This window comes from Bos taurus, chromosome 5 (assembly GCF_002263795.3).
Source record: "Bos taurus isolate L1 Dominette 01449 registration number 42190680 breed Hereford chromosome 5, ARS-UCD2.0, whole genome shotgun sequence".
In the NCBI taxonomy this organism is placed as follows: Eukaryota; Metazoa; Chordata; class Mammalia; order Artiodactyla; family Bovidae; genus Bos; species Bos taurus.
The window spans coordinates 88,258,754-88,282,678 of NC_037332.1; the positions used below are offsets into that span (position 1 = coordinate 88,258,754).

At 37.1% G+C, this 23,925-nt stretch overlaps 1 protein-coding gene across 6 annotated transcripts in view; it reads left to right on the forward strand.

The window, feature by feature from the left end:
* Window positions 1–435: 435 nt before the first annotated feature.
* The window catches only part of ABCC9 (ATP binding cassette subfamily C member 9), a 157,307-nt gene continuing 133,817 nt past the window's right edge, over window positions 436–23,925 (forward strand). For 4 of the 6 annotated variants that reach the window (XM_002687737.7, XM_005206965.5, XM_059887042.1 and 1 more), the window contains exons 1-7: window positions 436–497; window positions 851–966; window positions 5,398–5,559; window positions 6,898–7,039; window positions 13,214–13,335; window positions 18,741–18,907; window positions 19,954–20,196. In XM_002687737.7, the coding sequence (XP_002687783.1) occupies window positions 5,418–5,559; window positions 6,898–7,039; window positions 13,214–13,335; window positions 18,741–18,907; window positions 19,954–20,196 (816 nt within the window). In that variant the 5' untranslated portion in view covers window positions 436–497; window positions 851–966; window positions 5,398–5,417. Of the gene's footprint in view, window positions 750–850; window positions 967–5,397; window positions 5,560–6,897; window positions 7,040–13,213; window positions 13,336–18,740; window positions 18,908–19,953; window positions 20,197–23,925 lie in introns of those variants that run through there. The other 2 variants (XM_005206963.5, XM_005206966.5) reach the window with 2 other exon arrangements.

The following is a 23,925-nucleotide window of genomic DNA, read 5'->3' on the forward strand; positions in this document are numbered from 1 at the left end:
TCCCGATCAGCTCAGGAGGCGAAATAGTGAAACCCCCAAATCCGCTTCCTTACGTGGTTGCTAAAAGGGCGCGCGCAGAGCCTAGAGGGTGGGGGAAATTACAAGTGCAAGTGACTTTGGGTATACTAAGGTTAGTGATTCCCCCCACACCCGTTATCTGGGGATAACGGAATCGTAGATTCTAAGTTTCAGTGTCTAATGAGTTGCGGGGGCCGCACATCACTCTTAAAGCCCTTGTCAGGCGCGCCCCAAGTTTGTGGCTGGCGCGCGGACGGCTGGGCCGAGCGGGGGTGGGGAGGGTCTCCAGTCCCAGGCATTGCGCTCGGGGCTTCTGCTCAGTTTCCTGCCTCGGAGTGGCCGCGTCCGCCCCAGCCCAGAGCAGTGTGTGCAATCCAGAAACTCGATAGGAGGCAGCAGCTGATCACCCACCGCCCTAAAAATAATCCGCTCGGCGCCCGGCGCGCTTCGGCCAGGGGAAGGAAAGCGCTGGCTTCGGGGTGAGTGAGTCTGTGTCTTTTTCATAAATCTCATTTCAAGAGTTTCAAGGATAACCCTCAGTTGTCGATTTTGATCTAACAGCAAGCGGAAGGCTCCCGCGCTCTCTCGCAGCGCTTCGCCGTCGCTATTTCTAGGACTGAAGGGACCCGGCCCCAGCCCTGGGGAAGAGAGGGCGTGGGGATCAGGTTTCCAGCTGTACTTAGAGAACTCTGGCCGGCTCCTGCTTAAACCAAGTGGATAAAGTGCAAAAAGTTAATACAATTGTGTTTTGTTTTGTTTTTCCTTTTAGATATTTCCCGTCTTGTTCACGAAGTAACTTTCTGCTTAATTTCTGTCCCTCTTTGCTTTATAGGAGTTCTGCGTCCGGCTTTGAAATTTATACTTAAAGACAGAGTAGGAAGCTGGTGTTTTGAAGGTAAAGCAAGTGCACCAGTGGGGGTTTGAAGCAGCGTCAAGCGATTACCCAAGGTATCTATTTCTTGCTATATTTCTACAGATTGGGATTTTTTTTTAAGGCCACTGGAGTGTCTGTGTAAGGAATCTTATCTACTTAGTAGTTTCAACATTTCCTTTGGTGTGCAACAGAACTTTGATGGGTGTGTTGAGATCAGACACTAAATCAGATGTCTGTCCTTTTTGCTGATGATTTCCTGCTTGGTTCTGTAGTTCATAGATAAATAGACCAATATCTTTTAATTCATGTTTTATAAACCATGGACTGAATAACTTCAAATAACTTATTATTAAATCCATTGATTTTCCTGAGTGATCCAATCCTGAGCATACCTGAGATGATGATAAAGCCCGGAATAAGTTCTTTAAAATATCGTGTTTCTGTCTTACAGTGTAATTTGGTTAATCTCTGAATAAGTAAAGGATGAGTTATTTTGTGTGTGAGAATGAAAGCTTTTATATTGCATTTAGTGTGCTTTCTTCAGGGGTCACCAGCTTGTTAAATTCTCTGTGATTACTCTTCCATCAGAACGGATACTGTTTTCTGGTGAACAGTGAAGAGTGCTAGTTTTCACTTTATTTTATATTCATCAACTGAATCCAAATGTTTTCAGTCCTGAGGGTGTGGAACTTTATAAGATGCATTTCAAGGCACAAGAACACTGAGGGTAATATCCATGAAATCTTACGTTTGGTCACCAAGATCTGTAGAAAGAGCTGTTCTACAGACCATTCCTGTAATCAGAGTTTCACTTTTGGTGTTTGTGTTTCAAGTTCACTGGGTCAAATTCTCCAACCCTATCGACTGTCATAAACACTTGAACGTCTTTCTGTGTGTTTATGTTTGTGGGAAGAAGAATGTCCTGTCTTCTTCTCTGGCCTGCTTCCCTCTCTCTCTTCTCTTTGATGCTGGGGCCTGTCAGTGTTGGCTGAACTAGAAAGCTCGAAGGGGCGGGGCTGTCGGGTGTCACATGAGGGCATTTATCTGGGGAGAGCAGCAATTTATACTTTTCCAAAGTATCCCCAACTTAACCTGGGTTCCAGGAGGGAAACCCTGAATGACAGTTGGAGATTTAAGAATTAGTTTAAAAATCCTGATTGAATAAAATGCCTCAGGTGAACACAAATAATGTCAACAGGTCTACAATAAGTATACTTTTTCTCTGTCTTTATTCATGTTGAGTTATAAGAAGAGTTGGCTGTTAAAAGTGTGCCACATGCAGGCTAGGTGTCTGGAGGAGGGGACTAAAGGGCAAGGGGAAGAGGATGAAAGAAGAGGCAGAAGAAAAAGCAAAAGGAGAGATGCAGTGAGCAGGTTGGGAGCCAAGGGGAAATGTGAGGTTTAAGAGTATGGCAGAAGGAAAACAGCATTCTAAAGTTTTTACTCTATCCATATGCACTTTAGTGAGATTATGTCATTATGTATTTCCCAATCTTTTGAATCATAACTTTTACATTATACCAAGACCTTTTGGGTTTTATCTAGTCTGATTTATACAGCCTAAGACCATAGGGACTGTTTCTGCCACGTGCACGTTGAATTCTTGGTGCCCAAGTTGCATGGTCAGCATCAATAAATATTTTTACACTTAATTAATACCTGAAGTCCCAGACGTCAAGTGCATGGCTCAAAATGTTCTTGGACTTTTTCAGGTTATTGTACTTCTCTGATATTTTCTTTCCACAGTTACACAGATTTATCCAAAGGTTACTTAATTGGTAGGTTTCAGGATTGATTAGATAACTGGCAGGCAGTGCTTATAGCTAATTAAGTGTGTATATATATATATATATATATATATATATACACACACATATATATCTATGTTTTGCAAATTCAGTTTATATTTTAGCAGCTGCCTTAATGATCATGATGAAATATCAAGTTTTAACATTGAATATAGCACTGAAATACTATAACTTTCAATAACATTTTAAAACTAGTTTAAGAAAAATGGGAAACCCCAGTGGCTCAGGAGGTAAAGAATCCACTTGCAGTGCAGGAGATTCAAGAGATTCAATTCTTGGGTCAGGAAGATCCCCTGGAGAAGGAAATGGCAACTTATTCTAGTATTCTTGCCTGGGAAATCCCATGAACAGAGGAGCCTCGCAGGCTACAGTTCATGGGGTCACAAGAGTCAGACAGGACTGAGCATGCACATGCAATGAAAAAAAATAAAAAAGTAAGCAAAGAAAAAAAAAGCAAAAAGAATTTCCCAGTTCTAGGAAACAGTTTATGCGTGCCTTTTGATTAAGTAAGCTTAAAGTTTCCTTTTATCATTTCTATTAAGTAAAGGAAATAGTCTTAAAAATTCCATTACAAGCTATTTTTTTGTTTCTATTTCCTCTATTTTTATCCAAAATATCCAACATATAATTATAAAACTCAGAACTTCCATTTTATTGATAATTTTAAAAGCTCAAGTCCTTTTGATTCTCTTATTAAGCTTAGAATCTTAACAGTTGGTAAGGATTTGGCAAGTGTATAAGCTGATCTTGAGTTGTTTTTTTTTTTAATATAATATTTTTTTTAAAAAGATGAAAAAAGGTCTTGACTAGAGAGCGTATAAAAAAGTATTACCAGAAATAATGTATGAGGAGAATTCTATATGACCATTGACAGACTGTCAACACACAGACTTTCTAACTAGTTCTTCTATTCATATGTTTTATAAAAATTTTGTTTAAAATTTGGTTTCTCCAATAGTTTGCCTCTGCTGCCTATCTTTTCTGTATAACACACTTTGTTTCTTTCTAGGAAACTATATGATTCGTGACCATTGCTAAATCAATTATGAATGAAAGGGAAGAGAGAAGAGGTACCACTTTAGCTATCCAAATCGTTGCCAACCTTGAATAATCTAATTCAGAATCCAGGGTGACATAAATATGGAAAAGAAACAAAGTCCAGGGAGGTTGAAATCATAAAATACTACTTATTTTAATATGAATAGATAAGAAGTTTCTTTAAAAAATATAAGTCGGGAGCTATATGATGGAGTGGAATGAACATGGTTTATAGTCAGACACACGTGGGTGTGGATTCCAGCTACTCTACTGGTTGGGAAGTTACTGAACCCATCTGAACACCCATATCATCATCTGTAAAATTCGATGAGCTCCACAGATATTGCTTCATGGTTCTGAGGGCTTACATGGTATATGCAAAGCTCGCAGAATGTAGTAGGTGCTAAGTAAATAGCGCTGCAGCCCATGAGGGGGACCGCTCAGTCCACTGTGTGCTGCATCCATGGGGTCGCAGAGTCAGAGTCGACCGAGCGACTCCACAACAACAAATAAATGGTAGGCATTATAGGAAGTTTTCCGAACGCTAAAACTCTTGGTGGCATTTCACAGTAGTAAGAATTCATTTAAAATGTAAGTCAGAGCTTGTCACTCCTCTCATCTCCACCCTCTCAGTGGCTCCATTGCATTCCGAGTAGAAGCCAGAGTAGAAGCTCCGTGTCCCACAATGGCTAAGATGACCGTGTGTGATCTTGTCCTCTGTTTCTTCTCCCAGCTTGTCCACGTCTCCTCTGATGGAATACAGCTCTCCAATTAAAAGGCATCCTTTGTTTCAAAATCTGAGTAGAGTGCATTTCATGTAAAAATATTGTCTGATTCTGGGGCCTGTGTAGTTTCATTTTCTTGTCACTTGAATTATATTTGATTGGTCTTAAACACTTGATTTTACTGTTGTTCAGAGAAAGGCTGTATGCTGGTGGACTCCACATTGCTCTCTTGGTATTACTGTTTCCTGCAGTGAATGAAATGCTGCAGTAAACTGTGTTCAGCTGAAGTTGTTTGTGAAAGCATTTTCAATGAATGACCATGGGAAAGGATTTGATATTACAGCATTTTGACTTTTCAGTCAGTTTCATCTTCCCCTCCTTTTTCTGTATAAACAGCCATTTTTGGTTTTTGATAATTTATTTAGACAAACACTCCTTGGAGGTAGCACTATTGGTAGATATCAATTATAATGTATTTTCCAAATTAAAATGGAATATTTTAATCAGGAAAAAAACTATTGACAAGTGGACCTTATAGGATGTATAAGGCCTTTCTAAGTAATTCTCAAATAACTTTGACCACAAAGATTTCCTATTTCTTCAGCTACAAAGATAAAGGGGGTTAATTTTATGAAATAATACCTCTTTAAGGCTATATGCCTCATAGCTCAGTTGGTAAAGAATCTGCCTGCAATGCAGGAGTCTGCCCGGGTTTGATTCCTGGGTCCAGAAGATCCCCTGGAGAAGGAAATGGCAACCCATTCCACTCTTCTTGCCTGGAAAATCCTATGGACAGAGGAGCCTGGTGGGCCACAGTCCACGGGGTCACAAGAGTCGGACATGACTTAGCAACTAAACCACCACCACCAAGGCTATAATTTAATGAAGGAGAATTTTGTAGTAAGAGGTTTTTCTTCCTTTCTCTCCCTTTTAGAGTGAACTATATAAGAAGAAATGAGCCTTTCATTCTGCGGTAATAACATTTCTTCCTATAATATCTATGATGGTGTGTTACAAAATCCCTGCTTTGTGGATGCCCTTAACCTGGTTCCTCATGTCTTCCTGCTGTTTATCACTTTCCCAATATTGTTCATTGGTAAGTAACCTACTTACCAAAGTAGAACATTCTTTTTTGTTGTATTTCTATGGTTAATAATTCCTTTTTGACATCCAGTTAACTTATTGAGAGCAATCGTTCTGGCAGTGTTGTTTGCATCTCTGCCATGGAACACAGAAGCTGGCATTCTTCAAAAAGGGTACTCAAATCAAGTGGAATTAAAATTAACATTGTCAAAGAGAAATGGCTAAAAATGCAGACTACTCATAATCTTGGCTATTTGGGTTAGTGAGAAATCACAAATAAATCTCAAAGAAGTATCAGGTATAAGGAAAATTATAGTGATGCAAAGAAAGCCAGAGCCTGCCTGGAAGAGTTTAATAGCATAAATTATAGTAAAATATGTTAAATGTAACTAATTTTCAAATAATGAAGTTCTTTTGGGAACAATTTAGAGATGAATCAGTATTCTTTTCAAAGAATGCTTCAGGGGTCCGTTTTGTCCAGAAACAGAAATTTCTTCCTTCAGTACTTTTACCACTCATATCCCTCCCAACCCCATTCATTCTTGAAGTTTACGGGACTTCTCTATAGTTGAAAAATTGAGAGAGAAAACAAAACAAAAACAGCGGTGACAAGAGACAGAAGTAGGGTCTTGTCTTAGCACGCCATATATGAGTTGGCATTGCGCTGTTTTTGAGGGGAAACCATCAACATTTTCTAACATATAATCTGGTAACTTAATCTTTTTCTTCAATGAAGAGCTAAGGGTGAACCGGTAATGTTCTTGAGCCTCCTTAAAAATCTCATCAATGAACAAAGCTTTAGCTTTCTTTCAGAAAATATCAGTAGCACTATTGAACGGTGCTGGCTGAGTCATGGGTTATCATCTTTATTCCATGACATGCATGTGAGTAAGAGTTGACACAGCCAGTGGGCCCTATATCTTGTCACCGAGTGTGACCATTTTATTTTTTTGGTTAGGCCTCCCACATATCCCATCTTTTGAAAGATTTGAGACTTTGAATTGCTTTTATTAACATCATCATTAATTTATTTTTCTTTTGAATGAATGAGATCTGTCAATAAGAATCGTGATGAGCATGAAATAACCAGGTTGTCACCCAGAGTTTGTTATTCCTGAGCTAGACAGCAAAGTTGATGTGTTAGCTTAGGGAAGCTTGGAAAAATCCTTTGAAATTATTCCTTTTTTTTTTTTTAACATAATGAAAATAGAGAAGGATTTATGTTGCTACCCTAGAAAGGAATAAGGTTTTAGGACCTCCTCTCCCCGATCTGCAAAGCATATCACAATGTAAATTATTTTCATGATTATAATTAATTCTTTATTTCTTTACCTTTTCCTCCTTTTTTCAGGGTGGGGGAGTCAAAGCTCGAAGGTACAGATTCATCACAACACATGGCTTCATTTTCCTGGACACAACCTGAGATGGATCCTTACATTTGCCCTTCTGTTCGTGCATGTTTGTGAAATAGCGGAAGGCATTGTTTCAGATTCGTAAGTGACTCCATTTAGTTAATGGGATTACGCTGTCCTAGTGGAAATGTTGATATGGATAGTAGCTAAGAGCGTACCAAGTCAGCCTTAACTTTTTGGTTATAACTTATTAGGCGCCACAGCAGTCACCAATTTTATACGATACACATGCCTATTGTCCTGTGTTTTCTGTACTGTATCCTTTCTCTGCTAACACAAGTTCAGATCTCTGGGGTTTGTGCTCATTGCTGTGCTTTCTGTTTCTTTATCTGCATAGCGCTGGCAGAAAGTTTTCTCCATTTAAACACCTCAATGATTATCTTATTTTTCAAAACAAATATAAATGATAAGAACAATTGTCTGTATTAACATACAGCTCTAACTGGCATAGTTGTTGTTGTTGTTCAGTCGCTAAGTCATGTCCTACTCCTTGCGATCCCATGGACTGCAGCATGCCAGGCTCCCCTGTCCTTCATTATCTCTCAGAATCACATCCAATGAGTTGGTGATGTTATCTAACCTTCTCATCCTCTGTTGCCCTTTCTCTTCCTGCCCTTAATCTTTAAGAGCATCAGGGTCTTTTCCAATGAGTTGCCTCTTTGCATCAGGTGGCCAAAGTATTAGAGCTTCAGCTTCAGCATCAGTCCTTCCAATAAATGTTCAAGGTTGATTTTCTTTAGGATTGACTGTTTTGATTTCCTTGTCATCCAAGTTTAATATATTTATGTATAAATATATAACCAGTTCTCAGATATTTCTATTTATTTTGTAAAACTGCAGAGATAGATGAGGCAGGCATTAAAAGAGTCTGAGAATCAATGAGGATATGACTACAAATTGAGGCAGAGTACATAATTATTTCAAAATCATGATTTGCTATAAAACCCCTATTTTTAAAGGAATTTTGTCTTTCTTATAGAAGAAGTTTATATTAAGCAGTTAGAATGTAATGAATTCTATTTATAAAGCTGAACATAATGCATGATAATATTTTTATTACATAATAATAGAAAATAAACATAAGTAATAGGGAAACTTCGATTATGAAATTATGCTAAATGGTGTATCTTTCACTGAAGAATTGATAGGAAAAAATCTTTAAAGTCTATGAAATGAAAGCTTCAAAACTCATTTTCTTCTTATCTAATAAGAACCTCCCCTGACATCTGTTTATGTTTTTCTGTTGCAATAAACAAGGAGTGAAACTTAGAGACTTTTGTCATGGAGCCATCTATTTTGTAATGTTTTATGATAGTTCTTTGCATTTATGTGCACATCTTAGTTTCTGATTAAAAGGAAAATTAAAGACCCTAAGTCTCCTCTCCAAGCATTTAGAAGCTTATCAGCCATTATTTTATTGAGAATTGCTTACAACTCTTTGGCATATTTATGCTATGTTGTATTGCTGCTGCTGCTGCTGCTGCTAAGTCGCTTCAGTCGTGTCCGACTCTGTGCGACCCCATAGACGGCAGCCCACCAGGCTCTGCTGTCCCTGGGATTCTCCAGGCAAGAACACTGGAGTGGGTTGCCATTTCCTTCTCCAATGCATGAAAGTGAAAAGTGAAAGTGAAGTCGTTCAGTCGTGTCCGACTCTTCTCGACCCCATGGACTGCAGCCCACCAGGCTCCTCCGTCCATGGGATTTTCCAGGCAAGAGTACTGGAGTGGGGTGCCATTGCCTTCTCCGTATGTTGTATTAGCATAACCAATTTTAGTCTTCATTTTTTAATTCCCTTACCATATGGGCTGACCCTCCATGTTGTTATGTGTTTGTATAAAGTGGAAGATAGTAGAAGTCCCATGAGTCCTAAAAAGTTGACATCAAGTAGGGAGAGATGGCTCCTCCTTTCCAGCCTCATGGTTGATGTGTAGGTTCAGAGACTTTAGGACAGAGGCTGAGATAATAATGAGGACATATACTTATGGGGGAAACCTGTTTCTCAGCAGTAGTGATTCAAGAGACCCATGCTTAAAACAAGCAGAAATACGCTCTTGATCTTGTGTAGCCTCTCCCATTCTTTAGCTACAGACTCTGATCCTTGCCCTTTTCATCCAGAACTCCTAAAGAGACATCTTTCAGGGACTTTTTTGGTGGTCCAGTGGTTAAGACTTCTCATTCCAATGCCAGGGACATGGGTTCGATCCCTGGTCAGGGAACTAAGAACCCTGCAAGCTATAAGGCAAGACCAGGGGGGAAGAAAAAAACAAAGACATCTTCCAGTATTTCTGAATAACTGGAAGATTTAGTTTGGTTTCTCTCTTACCTTGTCCTAGTATGGAAGCTGCTTCTACAAGAATGCCAAAGAATATTAATGACACTTTCATGGGTATCTTTTCCTCTTTAACACACTTATTATATTAAGACCCTGCTGATTATGCCTTCCTTCTTTCCTTCTTTCTTTTTTTTTTAAACAAAACTTTATGAACTATTTTTTACTTAAAATACCACAGATGTTAACTGTAGTTTCACTATAAGTGAAATAATGCAAAGACTTTCCTAATTGAATATTGGATTTTTTAAATTAATAGTAATACAAATATTAAAGCTATTGATTTTTCTTTTTACAGAAATACATCCTGTTTTACACAGGTTTTCATAAGAAATGTTCTCTTTTTTTACTTCTGTCTAAATAATTTGTGATTCCAGTGAAGAAACCCTTCTAGGCTTAAGAATCATTTTTAGTTTGCTCTTCAGTATAATTTGATTAGTTTATTACTAAAGCATGTCATTCGTTAAATGAATGCCTTTGGGAATTTATTAGCATTTTTCAAGATAGTCAAATATTTGGTTAATTAATATAATTAATAAGCATTAAGAATTTACTGATTGGATTATTCAAGTCCTTGTGTTGATTATTTTTTACTATTCTTCAAATGATAAAAGCGTGCATTAAAATCACTATTACTGTGTTTTCATTTAGGTTTTTATTTTCCATCATTTTCTCTTTTTTGAAATTGTTTTCTGTGATATATAGTTTTTGGTTTTCTCTTGAACTTTCCTGACTAAAGATTTTCTACCATAATGGGATATATATGCTTCAATACTACATATCTACCATTTGATTATTTATACCAGAATACCGAAGTCTGCAAATTATTCTCTAAAAATAGTAGTGTAGTGTAGTGTAGTATTAGTCATTCAGTTGTGTCCGACTCCCTGCAGCCCCGTAGACTGTGGCCCGCCAGACTCCTCTGTCCATGGGATTTTCCAGGCAAGAACACTGGACTGGATAGCCATTCCCTTCTACAAAAAATAGGAGAGGTTAAAGGAAAGAATTGAGTTTGGGGCACCACTCAAAACCTATACTACTTTGTAAGGAGAGCAGTAACACTATGAAAGGAATCTTAATAAAAAGTACTGCTGCTGCTGCTGCTAAGTCACTTCAGTCGTGTCCGACTCTGTGCTAGTATGGTTAAAAATCACTAAAAAAAAAAAATACTATAAACATAAACCTTACTGTAGCTTCTGCTGTCTTTATTAATCCTTCATTACTGCCTTCCTTACTGATGATTGTTATTCTTTTTCAAGATAACTTGAATTGACTACTTAATTTATTTATTATAATAATTTCTTATTGAATTTGTTTAAGATTACAAACTTTCTTCTGGGTATGGTTTTAAACTGCATTATATAGGCCTTCACAGGTAATCTGCTTATTTTAAAATTTTCTAAATATTTTTTTTAATTCTGTCTTTTCTTTAATAATTAAAGAGTATTAGAAGCATTTAAAATTTTTTACTGATGAAATATTTATTTCCTATTTTTTCTCTTTGATTATTTGAACTATTTCTGGGAGGTAGTTGGTGTTTTGTAAGCCAACTCTTACATGATCGTAATATTATCACATTTTCATTATCTTGTCAGTATTCATGACTCCAAATCTCTGCATACACTTGCTGTTAGACAGCTTCTTTTGCAGATTTATTAGAAACCTTCACAATCCACACATTCCTGTTGAAACATATTAGCTTCCTCTCTCCAATGGGCTTTTCCTCTCAAAATCTTATTTGGTTGTACCATCATCTTCTCAAGCACCCTGGGGATTATTCTCCCCATTGCCATCACCATCACACTCATACTCACTGTTAAAAGTCCTGTCCATGTTGACATTTTCCGAAGGGATTATTTCCTCCATGTTACTGCTGCCAAAGCTTAACTTGGGCTTTCATCATCCCTCATCAGGCCTCTCCCTGTAGTTTCCTAACTACGGTCCTTCCTTTGTGTCTCTCCTCTCACCTCAGACACACATTACCTGCCAACTCCATTATCCATACTACTACTACCAGATTGATCTGTTTCTAAAACCCTAATCTGATGGTACCACTTCCTTGTTAAAGTATTTGTGTTTTCTGCAAGACTAGATTTCAGCTCCTTACCACAGCACATGAAGCCTTTCATAATATATCCAAACTCAAACTTTCTATTTAAGGGACATTAAACTTCTTGGAACTTTGCCCATTCTATACCCTGCTTATTAAGTGCTCTTCCACAAGTTTCCGGATGAGTGGCTTCCTTTTTATATTTCAGTTTCCATTGTCAGCTATACCTCTTCTGATATGACCTTCCTAAATTGTTTCTCTTTCCCGCATTCGCAGACTACTTACTTTCTTCTTGATATCATCTGTGTACTAATACATTTAAATCATTTGAGAAAATGTAAATGTTTAGCTGTATGGCATTTTTAATACAAATGGAATTGAGAGCTATCTGCACATTGTCCTGGCATATTTCTGATCTAACTGAAGCTCTTTGTTGCCCTCAGAAGGAAGTGTCATGTCCTTGCAGTCACACTGAATTGCTTAAAGTACCCTTGAATGTATGGGCTTCCCAGGTGGCTCAGTGGTGAAGAATCTGCCTACCAATGTAGGAGATGTGGGTTCGATCCCTGGGTCGGGAAGATCCAGTGGAGGAGGAAATGGCAACCCCACTCCAGTATTCTTGTCTGGAGAATCCCATGGACAGAGGAGTCTGGTGGGCTACAGTCCCCGTGGTTGCAAAAGAGTCTGACACAACTGAGCAACTACACAACAGCAACCACAACTCTTGAACATGTCTAGACTCTCTACTTGGAACAGTCTTCCTATCCTTCCTCTGAGTAGCAGTTCCTCATTCTTAAGGTCTCAGTTTAGAAGTCACTTCTTTCAGGGCTTTCTCTGTCTCAGGCACTAGTTCTACATGAATTCCCAGTCCCTTCACCTATGTTATAATTTCTTGTTTCCAGTTGTTCATCTCAGTGGACTCTAGACTTTGTGATCACAGACACTGTATCTTATCTTGTTCATTGTTGTATCCCACAATCTAATGCGGTGTCTGGACCAACAAACATATACATGTGTTGAATGAATTAATGAATGTGGAGAAATCATTGAAGACCATGAATGAGTGAGTGAAAGTCGGTCAGTCGTGTTCGACTCTTTGCGACCCCATAGACTAATACAGCCCTTAGAATTCTCTAGGCCAGAATATTGGAGTGGGTAGCCTTTCCCTTCTCCAGGGGATCTTCCCAACCCAGGGATCGAACCCAGGTCTCCCACATTGCAAGAGGATTCTTTACCAGCTGAGCCACAAGGGAAACCCATTGAAGACCATAACGTTTGGGAAAACTATCACAAGAATAAATGTTCTTTCACATACAGTAGAGTTCATATGCAGTTTATTGTTTTTACTCGCTTTAGGTTAAATTATTTCAGCAGTTCTGCCCTTCAAGATAGGAATAGTTATCTATTTGCTTTTGTTGTAAGCATTGTAATGTTTTGTTTAGCTGTATTTATCCAACCCTCCATGTTAGGATAAACCCTTTCAGCAGAATTATATTTCCTTGGGCTTCCCTGGTGGCTCATTGGTAAAAAAATCTGCCTTCCAATGCAGGAGGCATGGGTTCGATCCCTAAGTCAGGTAGATCCCTTGGAGAAGGAAATGGCAAACCATTCCAGTATTTTTGCTTGGGAAATCCCACGGACAGAGGAGCCTGGCGGGCTACAGTCCATGGGGCCACAAAGAGTTAGACACGACTTAGTGATTGAGCACTCAAGGTAGTCTCCCTTATTTGTTCTCTTAGCATTCTGTATGTAAAATACCTCATTCTGCATTTTAAATATTGGTAAGGGAGCATTTTAATGAAAAAACTGGAAGCAGCAATGAGAAACTGTCTGGAACCTTCAGCTGTAGACACTGACACTGTACCACTCTCTGTAGACGGCGGGAGTCGAGGCATCTCCACCTCTTCATGCCTGCGGTGATGGGATTTGTTGCTACCACCACATCCATAGTATATTATCATAATATTGAAACATCAAATTTTCCTAAGTTACTTTTAGGTGAGTATGATCAAGTGCTGTTGTTATTTTTTCCCAAAGAACTATTTGGTTTTCTTTTTCCTCAGAATAAATTCTCTCAGCACTGGTTGGACTGGAAGGCATGGGAAAACCATAATAATTTATTCTTGTTAGTCTCCCATTCAATGTGGAGATGAAGTCAGTTGTTTATTGCTCTAGGCTGTGAAAACTCCATCCCCTCAGGACATCTAATGAGCAAGTCACCTGAGCTATTTCTGTGTATTTCTGACTCTGGCTTGGGAGTCTTGAGGCATTTCCAAAGACCTGGATACTGTGGGCATGTCACACTCTTCTTGGGATTTCTGTCAAGACAGATATAGGGGCACGGGGAGGCTCTTTGCAGCAGAGTGTGCTCCACTGTATGCTAACAACAATACTGTCTGAGCAACAGCTGCCCCAGAGCACAGCCCCTCACCTCGCATCCTGTTTAGCATTATTTTTTCTAAGCCTCTCTTGCCTTCTTGTCCTGTGGAAATCAGAGACTGTCTAACGTTTTCCCAATTTTATATTCTGCTTTATGCTGAAATGATTGAACTCATCCCAAATAGTTATAAATATAATACTCTGATCCATCCTTGCATTCCTTAATGGACACTTTCATACAGAAAGCTGAGATGAAGATTACAGAACATAGATTATGCATGGGCTGCAGGGGCCTCTGTGTCCTCTAAATAGGCAAGATCGTATATGTTTGTGTGAATGTTTTGTTTTCTAAGGTTTATGGATTTGGTTTGATTGCTATTTGATGAAAATGACATCGACTACTACAATTAGGAAAAGCAATAATTAAACCATGCAAATATTATTTTATTTGCATATCCAGCAGGCATCAAAATTTGAAGTGAATAAGTGATAAGTGCTGTTTATTTAATTCTGTGTTGCATCATGTTATATGATTTGGTAAAGGTAATCAAACAAAGACAAGTTGTCAGAATTAAATATTACTTTAAAAGGCTTGTCCAAATCCTAATTATCTTAATAGAAAGCTGTTTGGTTCAACATGGTAGGCAAACATTATCAGAGAAATCTTTTTTTTTTAATTAAATTTATTTATTTTAATTAGACCAGAAAGGCAACAGCAAAAATAAATGTGGCATTGAGAATTCGATACTCTAGAGAATGTTTCTGAAAACCTGATGAGGATATAAGAGTTATAAGATGTGATTAGAAAGGAGATATGCATTTTAATAATATTTTAAGAGAAATGCAGTCAGAATCCTGCTCTAAATTTTTATGTAGATATAAGCCAGAGGGCACAAACTGATCATATTTCTGAAAGGACTTATAGAATTAAAAGCTTATCTAACTTTTTCCTTACTTTTGGTTCAGTTCAGTCGCTCAGTCGTGTCCGACTCTTTGCGACCCCATGAATCACAGCACGCCAGGCCTCCCTGTCCATCACCAACTCCCGGAGTTCACTCAAACTCATGTCCATTAAGTTGGTGATGCCATCCAGCCATCTATCTCATCCTCTGTTGTCCCCTTCTCCTCCTGCCCCCAATCCCTCCCAGCATCAGAGTCTTTTCCAATGAGTCAACTCTTCGCATGAGGGAGGAATATTTGGATCTAGAAGAGTCACACATTTTTAGAACACATAACTAGTAATTTTGTCCCAACATTACATTATAAACATTACCAAACATATAGAAAATTGAAAGAATTATATGAATACTCATTTTCCTACCACCTAAATTCTTCTATTATTTTCTTCTATTTATTTTATCAAGTTTCTGCTTTCCTCTATTCATCTGTCAATTCATCCCAATTTTTTGATGCATTTTAAAGTATGTTGCAGGAATTGATATTCATCACTTCCTGATTATTCCAGCATGCACATTATTAGCTAAAGTTAAATATTTGCAGTTCTTTTTGTGAGATAAAATTTACATACCAAAGTACAGAAATCTTAATCTACTAAATGCACACACCTGTATAACTCTGTAATGATCTAAAGTGTTGCCATCATCCTTGAAAATTTTCTTGTGCTCCTTACTAATCAGTCCTTTTTTCATCTCTATGTCGGAACATCTAATCTGATTTTTTTCTCACTGTAGATTAGATTTGCCTGTTGCAGAACTTCACGTAGATTGAATCATGCAATGTAAACTCTTCTAAGACTGCTTTCTCTCAGCAGAATTTTTGGAGGCTCATCCATAACAGTTTCAGTTGTATTTTGTTCTTGTGATTTTTGGATTATATTCTGTTATATACCACAAATATTCCATAAATATACTACAGTTTTTCCATTCTCTTGTTAATAGTCTCTTGGACTGTCTCCAGATTTTGACTATCATGAAAAAAAAACAAACTGCTATAAACATTCATGTGCAAGGGGTTTTTTTGTTTGTGTTTGTGTGTGAATTATGTTTTATTTCTCTTGGGTAAATACCTAGGAGTGGAATTGCCGGGTCAAAGGGTAAGGACATGAATGTTTATATTTGTGAGAAACTACTAGATCGTTTCTCAGTGGTTTATTTTACACACACTAACAGCATATGGGAATTCCAGTGGTTTCACATCCATTTGAAGATCTTGATTTTCTAATTTAGCCATGCTGGTGTTTACGGATAACACATTGTGGTTTTAATCTGCATTTCCCTGCTGACTAATGATCTTGAGCAGTTTTGATGAGTTTATTGGCCATTTGTTATCTTTGTGAAGTGCCTGTTCATATCTCCTGCCACTTTTTATGGCATTGCACTTTGATTATGGAGTTGTAGCAGTATTTTGTATATACTAGACACTAGTATGTCATTAGACACATGTTTTAAGAATATTTCCCTCCCAGTCTGTGGCTTGCAAGCTCATTTACTTAATAGGGTCTTTTGATGAGCAGAAGATTTTAATTTTAATGTGGTATAATTTATCATCTTTTCATGTAAAATTACTGCTCTGTCTCTTAAGAAATCTTTGCCTTCCCTCAAAATATACTTCCCACGTATATTCTTGTTTTTTTTTTAAGACTCTTTATAGTTTCAGTTTTTATTTTTAGGACCGTGACCCATTTGAAGTTATTTGTGTGGAGGGTATATAAGGTGTCACGTTACTTTTTTTCCAAATGTACATCTATGTGTTTGAGCACCATTTGCACACTAGACTTTCCATTTCTCATTGGATTGCTTTGGGACCTTAAAGCAATTGGTGCCTGTTTAAATATAATCTATTTCTTGCCTTTATATTTTCCATTCCTTTAATCCATTCATGGACTTTTATGTCATCACTATTCTGTCTTGATTACTATAACTTTGGAGGTCTTGAAGTCATGTATTATGATTATATAGCTTGTTTTCTTTGTTTTTCTCCCAAGACTACTTTGGATAGTTTAATTCTTTTTCATTACCATGTGCAGGTTAGAATCAGGTTATCAGTTTCTACTGAAAAAAAAAAAAATTCCTGGTGAGGTTTTGATAGGGATTGCACTGAATGAACAGAACAATTTGGGGGACGAAATGACATCTTAAAAATGTTGAGTCTTGCAGTTTATTATCTACTTTTATAGATCTTTCATTTCTTATAGCAATATTTTTTAAATTTTAATGTAAAGGTCTTTTATGTCTTGCTAAGAATTATTACTAGGTTTTTTTGTTGTATTAAAAATTTTATTTTCCAATTGTTCTGCCATTGTATAAATGCAATTGGGTTTGTATATTGACTTTGCATCTTGCTACCTTGGAAATTCAATTAAAAAATAATTAAAATTACTTTAACTTATTTCTCTGTAAGTTTTTTGGGATTTTCTATATAAACAAACATGCCGTCTGAAAACAGAGGCAGTTATATTTGTTTCTTTTCAAACTTTATGCTTTCTTTTTTATTTTTCTTGCTGTATTGCACTAGGGAGAATCTCTAGTAAAATGCATAATAAACGTGGTGAGAGGAAATCCTTATCTAGCTCCTGATTTTAGAGGAAAAGTAATCTTTTGTACTTAATTACAGAATTGATATAGACTTTTTATATAAGACTTTATCAGGTGAGTAAGTTTGCTGCTATGCAAAGCTTTGCTTTCTCAGAGGTTTCTTTTTTTAAAAATCGTGAGTAGCTCGTATTTTACTGACAGACTTTTTTTCTGCATCAGTTGTAACTGTTATATTGCTGTTCAGGTGCTTCTGCTGATGTTCACTGATTGATTTTTCAAATGGTTAAGTAACCATGCATACTGGGCTAAGCCACACATGGTCATGGTTTGTTACCCACGCTACATGTTGCTAGAGTTTATATGTTAGGGTTTTTACATCGATCATGAGGGATATTGGTTGGGTTTTGTTTTTTTTTTCTCAAAATAGTTTTGCCAGGTTTTTATATGTTGGGATACATAAATGAATTGGAAAATACTCGCTATTTCTGTTTAATGAAGGGCATTGTGTGAGATTAATTTTAATTCTTAAAAATTCAGTAAAATTCATCAGTGAAGTTATCTGGGCCTGGAGTTTTAACTAAGGAGGGGATTTTAAACTATAAATTTATTTCTTTATAATAGACTCTTCAGAGTATCTGTTTCTGTTTATGTCAGTTTTGATAATTACAGTTTTTGAGAAAATTTCTGTTTCATCTAAATTTTTTCTGATTTATTGTCATAAAGTTGTTCAAGATACTCCCTGATTATCCATTTTAAGTACATAGGAGATACAGGGATAACTTTTCCTTTATTCTTAATATTGGTCATTTGTGTTGTTTTCTTGATCAGTCTAGCTGGGGACTTATCAATTTTCTTGATCTTTTAAAAAAGTCAACCTTATTGGTTTATTTTCTCAATTATTCTTTTTCTGTTTTATTGCTATTTTTTACTATTATCTCTCATTTTTTCATTTTGTTCCTTGTTCTTTCCCTACCTTTTTAAGGTGGAAACTTTAGGTCATTGATTTTGGATCTTTTATTTTTCCTAAAATAAATATCTAAAGCCATAAATTTTCATCTCAGTATTGTTTAAGTTACAATTCCTAAATTTTTAATCTGCAGTATTTTCATTATAATTTAGTTAAAATGTTTTCTAACTTCCCCAGTAATTTCTTTTTTAACATATGGTTACTTAGAAATGTATTGTTTAGTTTCCAAATGTTTGGAGATGTCTAGACATCTCAGTGTGTGAAAATACCCCTTCCATTATCTCTGCCTGGTGTTCATACCATATAATCCTCTCTCCTTGAGTGTGAGTGGACCTGTGACTTCCTTCTAGCTAATAAGGTTTGGCAACGATGAAGATATCACATCTGTTGGGATTGCAGCCTTTGTTTATATCTGGATTAATTCAAACAAAATTATCTGAAAATAGAATATCTTAAATTGTCTTTGTTATTAAAAAGTATTGTATTTATATTGAGATTTCAGTAAAATCTTTAAAAATAGCAGTGACGGGTTGTATCTTTTCTTTTTCTGTTTAATTTTCCAGCCTTATTCCTGTATTGGGTAATGGCCTTTATCACAAAAACCATAAAGCTGGTCAAATATTGGCAGTCTGGTTGGGGAATATCAGACCTGCGTTTCTGCATCACAGGCATAATGGTCATTTTGAATGGACTCTTGATGGCTGTGGAGATCAATGTCATTCGGGTCAGAGTGGGTATCTAATAATTTTTGTTTGGTTACTGGAGTTCAGAAGCAAATATTAGAGATCATGGCCAGCTTGGCATCATTAGTATTCAAGAGCCTATACAATGATATATCGTTTATGTGTACAAATATAAAGTTGAGCAATTACTAAGTTCAGACCATTAATTTTCCAGAAATCTCAATATAACCCTGGAATCTATTGATTAACTTGCAAATATTGATTGAGTGCCTAGGATGTGCCAAGCAATTATGCTTAGTCCATATTATAGATTAAACTGTTTTCATCAGGAAATTCTACCACTTGTAATTGGTCCAAAGCAAACCTGGCTCAATCAAACTAGTGTATTCTCAGAAATGTCAAGCTGATAAGAAGATAACTTAACCCACTTTCTTCACTTCATTGATGAAGAAACTTCTGTAGACAGAACTCTAGCTTTATAAACAAAGTAACATGATCAAATCTCATACCCTTCTGTGATTACAAATCTGTTGTACTTCCAGCCACATAACACTACCTGTTACATTGTGTGACATACCAGTGACCTGTTTTTCAATGTTCATTTTCTGTCAGAGCACTCTGAATTTGCTATGAATAGCAAGATACATGTTGCCATGGATAGTGGAAACAGCAAACATCAGCCAGACCACAAATTAATAGAGAATGACTCAACAATGCTGTTGATAAAACATTAAATATTTAAGCAATCTGCACAGTGTAAAAATCTTCATTTAGATGACTAAATATCATGAAATATCAGGAAAGGATATCATGAAAGACTGACTTTTAGTGATAACTCTTTTAAAGAAATAATTGATTTTTTAACATTCATCTGAGTGTAATTAAATATGAAATTCTGGAATTTAACTAGAATCTAGTCACAATAAAAGGGAATTTTTTTCTCAGAAGAATATTTCAGAAAAGGATGGAAAGAAGTATGAAAATGTAAAGATTAGTTTCATTAAATGAAAATGTAAAAAAGGTTAAAAATTTATTTTTAATGTGTGGGAAAAGAATCAGGTTAATTGTTACTCTGGAATTTTTCTTATCACAGAGATATGTATTCTTCGTGAATCCGCAGAAAGTAAAGCCCCCTGAAGACCTCCAGGATCTGGGTGTGAGGTTTCTCCAACCGTTCGTGAATTTATTGTCAAAAGCAACCTACTGGTGGATGAACACGCTCATCATATCTGCTCATAAAAAGCCTATTGATCTGAAGGCAATTGGAAAATTACCAATAGCAATGAGAGCAGTAACAAACTATGTTTGTTTGAAAGATGCATATGAAGAACAAAAGGTAACCATTTTTCATGTCCATGATTGTAAAGAATGGACCTCTTAATACAAAGGCACTAAGCTTAAATAATGTTAAGCTTTTGTTGTTTAATTGCTCGGTCATGTCTGACTCTTTGTGATCCCATGGGCTATAGCCTGCCAGGCTCCCCTCTCCATGGGATTTCCCAGGCAGAGAATACTGGAGTGGGTTGCCATTTCTTTTCTCCAGGGGATCTTCCCAACCCAAGAATCAAAGCCCTCTCCTGCATTGCCGGTGGATTCTCTTAAATAATAGTAAATAATATTTAGGGAGAGCAGATTTTCTCCATCTGTCTTTCCCAGTAGTTTTGAGTCATGTTAACTGGGCTGCTGGAAATATACTGGAAAAGCCAATGAAATATGTTATGTTAGTTGCCCAGTCACTACATGAAGAGGGAAAGAGAGTGCTATCTTTTCTCTGGCACCTAATGGAAAGTAAGAATTAAAATTAATAGTCATGTATATCAAATCCTTGTCACCATATATTAATAATCCACAGATTTTTCATTGTTTCAAGTATCTTAATAATTTTATTATTTAAAGGGAAAATAGGTCATATCCATGAATAACTTTTGAGAAACAAAAATCCTTAAATTAATTATTAATTAAAATTTGAACTCTGCATTTCAAAATTGGGGAACTAAATTAAATAAAGGGGCATCATCTGCCTATTCCATGTATCACTCTATATGTCTGGCAAAATTGATTTCTTCTGGTATTTTCTGTGGATATTTATAACTGCCTTTAAAGATTTAAATATGAGACTATGGATATTTTCAGTTTGTCTTTTTATAATTCTGAGTAGTCTTGTGTGCTATTCACAATGGTAGATCTATTTTATATTGCTGTCACCTACAAATATTATTGTAACTAAAATATGAATATTTATACCAACATTGGAAGGAAATACTGTATGGTGGATCAGTCAAAGAGTTTTTGGCTGTTCTAAATCTAGATCAACAAAGCATTTATGGTAAATGATGAAAATGACCTCTGTTTTGTGTCAAAAATGTGTGTTATGAAATTAATAATCCAGGAAATGGTTACTACAGATGAACCTGAGTCATCACTCTGATTTCACCTCTGGGAAAAGTATTGCATTGTTTTTTAACAACTTCTAAATAAAGATTAATAATATAGTCTAAGCATAGCTTTAGTTTTCTGAATGCTCTTTATAACAGATTTGCTTAAATATCAGTAAGCTTTAAAATATAATCGAATTACTCATCTCACAAGGAGTTGAATATGAAACATAATTGAACTCTACTGCATTGAGTTAGCTTCTTTGCCAAGTCATAATTGTGATTGTTCGGGTCTTGAAATCTTTTCAACAAATGATTATAGAAGTGTGAAGCCATGAGTTGGCATAAGTAGATATACCATTCTTCATTTTGCATCTCTTTAAGTAATAACTAGGAGGCACAAGTCTAACGTAACTTTAAAAAGTATTGACCCCATTTAATGGAGACAGGAAATACCTGGAGAAGAAGCAGTTTGAAGCTAGGATTGATCTCAGAGGGAGAGCCTGAAGAGACGTGAGCGGTCCTGAAGGGTGGGGTTCCCTTCCTGGTAATTAAACTCGGGTAACCTGGATGAAAACCAAGAGTCCTAGCCACTAGACCACCAGAAGCTAGAGACAGAAGCATAGTGGCCCTGGCTTTGCCCCTATTTGAAAGCAAGAATGTTTCAAGGAGAGAAAAACTGTAATAACAGGTACAAAGTTTATTATTAGAGACATAGCACAATGTGTGGGAAAGCATACAGGAAAACAGTTTGTTTATCAAACTCAGAACCAGGGCAGAGATACACACATAGAGAAAAAGGGTATGGGCATCCTCTCTAGTGAGGAGGGCAATATGTCAGATGCTAGGCAGAGAGACACACCTGGAGAGGAGCTGGAGCATCCTGAGTGAGGAGGAGCTCAGTACAGAGGTGATGTAAATCACTTATAAAACACTCTCTCTGGGACTTTGTTTACCTTTGGCCAATTATTGTTTCTTTCTTCACCCCTGACTGGTCCATGGACCCTCCCCAAGATGTGTGAGCACCTTTTCTCTAAGGTGGATCCCACCGCAGAGGCCTATGGGTGCATGTCCACACTTATGGGGTGGGTTCCCCTCCCTTTTCAACCCCCAAGAAGCCTTCCTGCACACGTGCAAACAGGGAAGTCTTCCTTGACCTCAAGAGCGGGTACTTTATCTCTTTGCTTTAGCAGAGCTCAGCTTTTGCCACTAGCTTTGTCTTTGGAGCTTCTGGGTGAGAACAAAAGCTCAGTTTTACTCCACTTGACAAACACCAGGTGTCTGGCCCAGAGGCACATTGTTTCCTATCTCAGGATGATATCTTTTGTTTAGCTTGTAGTAATGTGATAAATTAATCTCTTGTGACCTAATATCTTAGATCTTAACTAAACTTCAGAAATCTTAACTAGACTGTCAATAACCTGTACTTTGTATTTCACTATGGAATGAAGCAGGGCAAAGACTAATAGAGTTTTGCCAAGAAAATGCACTGGTCATAAGAAACACCCTCTTCCAACAACACAAGAGAAGACTCTACACATGGACATCACCAGATGGTCAACACCGAAATCAGATTGATTACATTTTTTGTAGCCAAAGATGGAGAAGCTCTATACAGTCAGCAAAAACAAGACCAGGAGCTGACTGTGGCTCAGACCGTGAACTCCTTATTACCAAATTCAGACTTAAATTGAAGAAAGTAGGGAAAACCACTAGACCATTCAGGCATGACCTAAATCAAATCCCTTATAATTGATTACACAGTGGAAGTGAGAAATAGATTTAAAGGCCTAAATCTGATAGATAGAGTGCCTGATGAACTATGGAATGAGGTTTGTGACACTGTACAGGAGACAGGGATCAAGACCATCCCCATGGAAAAGAAATGCAAAAAAGCAAAATGGCTGTCTGGGGAGGCCTTACAAATAGCTGTGAAAAGAAGAGAAGCGAAAAACAAAGGAGAAAAGGAAAGATATAAACATCTGAATGCAGAGTTCCAAAGAATAACAAGAAGAGATAAGAAAGCCTTCTTCAGCGATCAATGCAAAGAAATAGAGGAAAACAACAGAATGGGAAAGACTAGAGGTCTCTTTAAGAAAATCAGAGACACCAAAGGAATATTTCATGCAAAGATGGGCTTGATAAAGGACAGAAATGGTATGGACCAACAGAAGGAGAAGATATTAGGAAGAGATGGCAAGAATACACAGAAGAACTGTACAAAAAAGATCTTCACGACCCAGATAATCACAATGGTGTGATCACTGACCTAGAGCCAGACATCCTGGAATGTGAAGTCAAGTGGGCCTTAGAAAGCATCACTACGAACAAAGCTAGTGGAGGTGATGGAATTCCAGTTGAGCTATTTCAAATCCTGAAAGATGATGCTGTGAAAGTGCTGTACTCAATATGCCAGCAAATTTGGAAAACTCAGCAGTGGCCACAGGACTGGAAAAGGTCAGTGTTCATTCCAATCCCAAAGAAAGGCAATGCCAAAGAATGCGCAAACTACTGCACAATTGCACTCATCTCACATGCTAGTAAAGTAATGCTCAAAATTCTCCAAGCCAGGCTTCAACAATATGTGAACTGTGAACTTCCTGATGTTCAAGCTGGTTTTAGAAAAGGCAGAGGAACCAGAGATCAAATTGCCAACATCTGCTGGATCATGGAAAAAGCAAGAGAGTTCC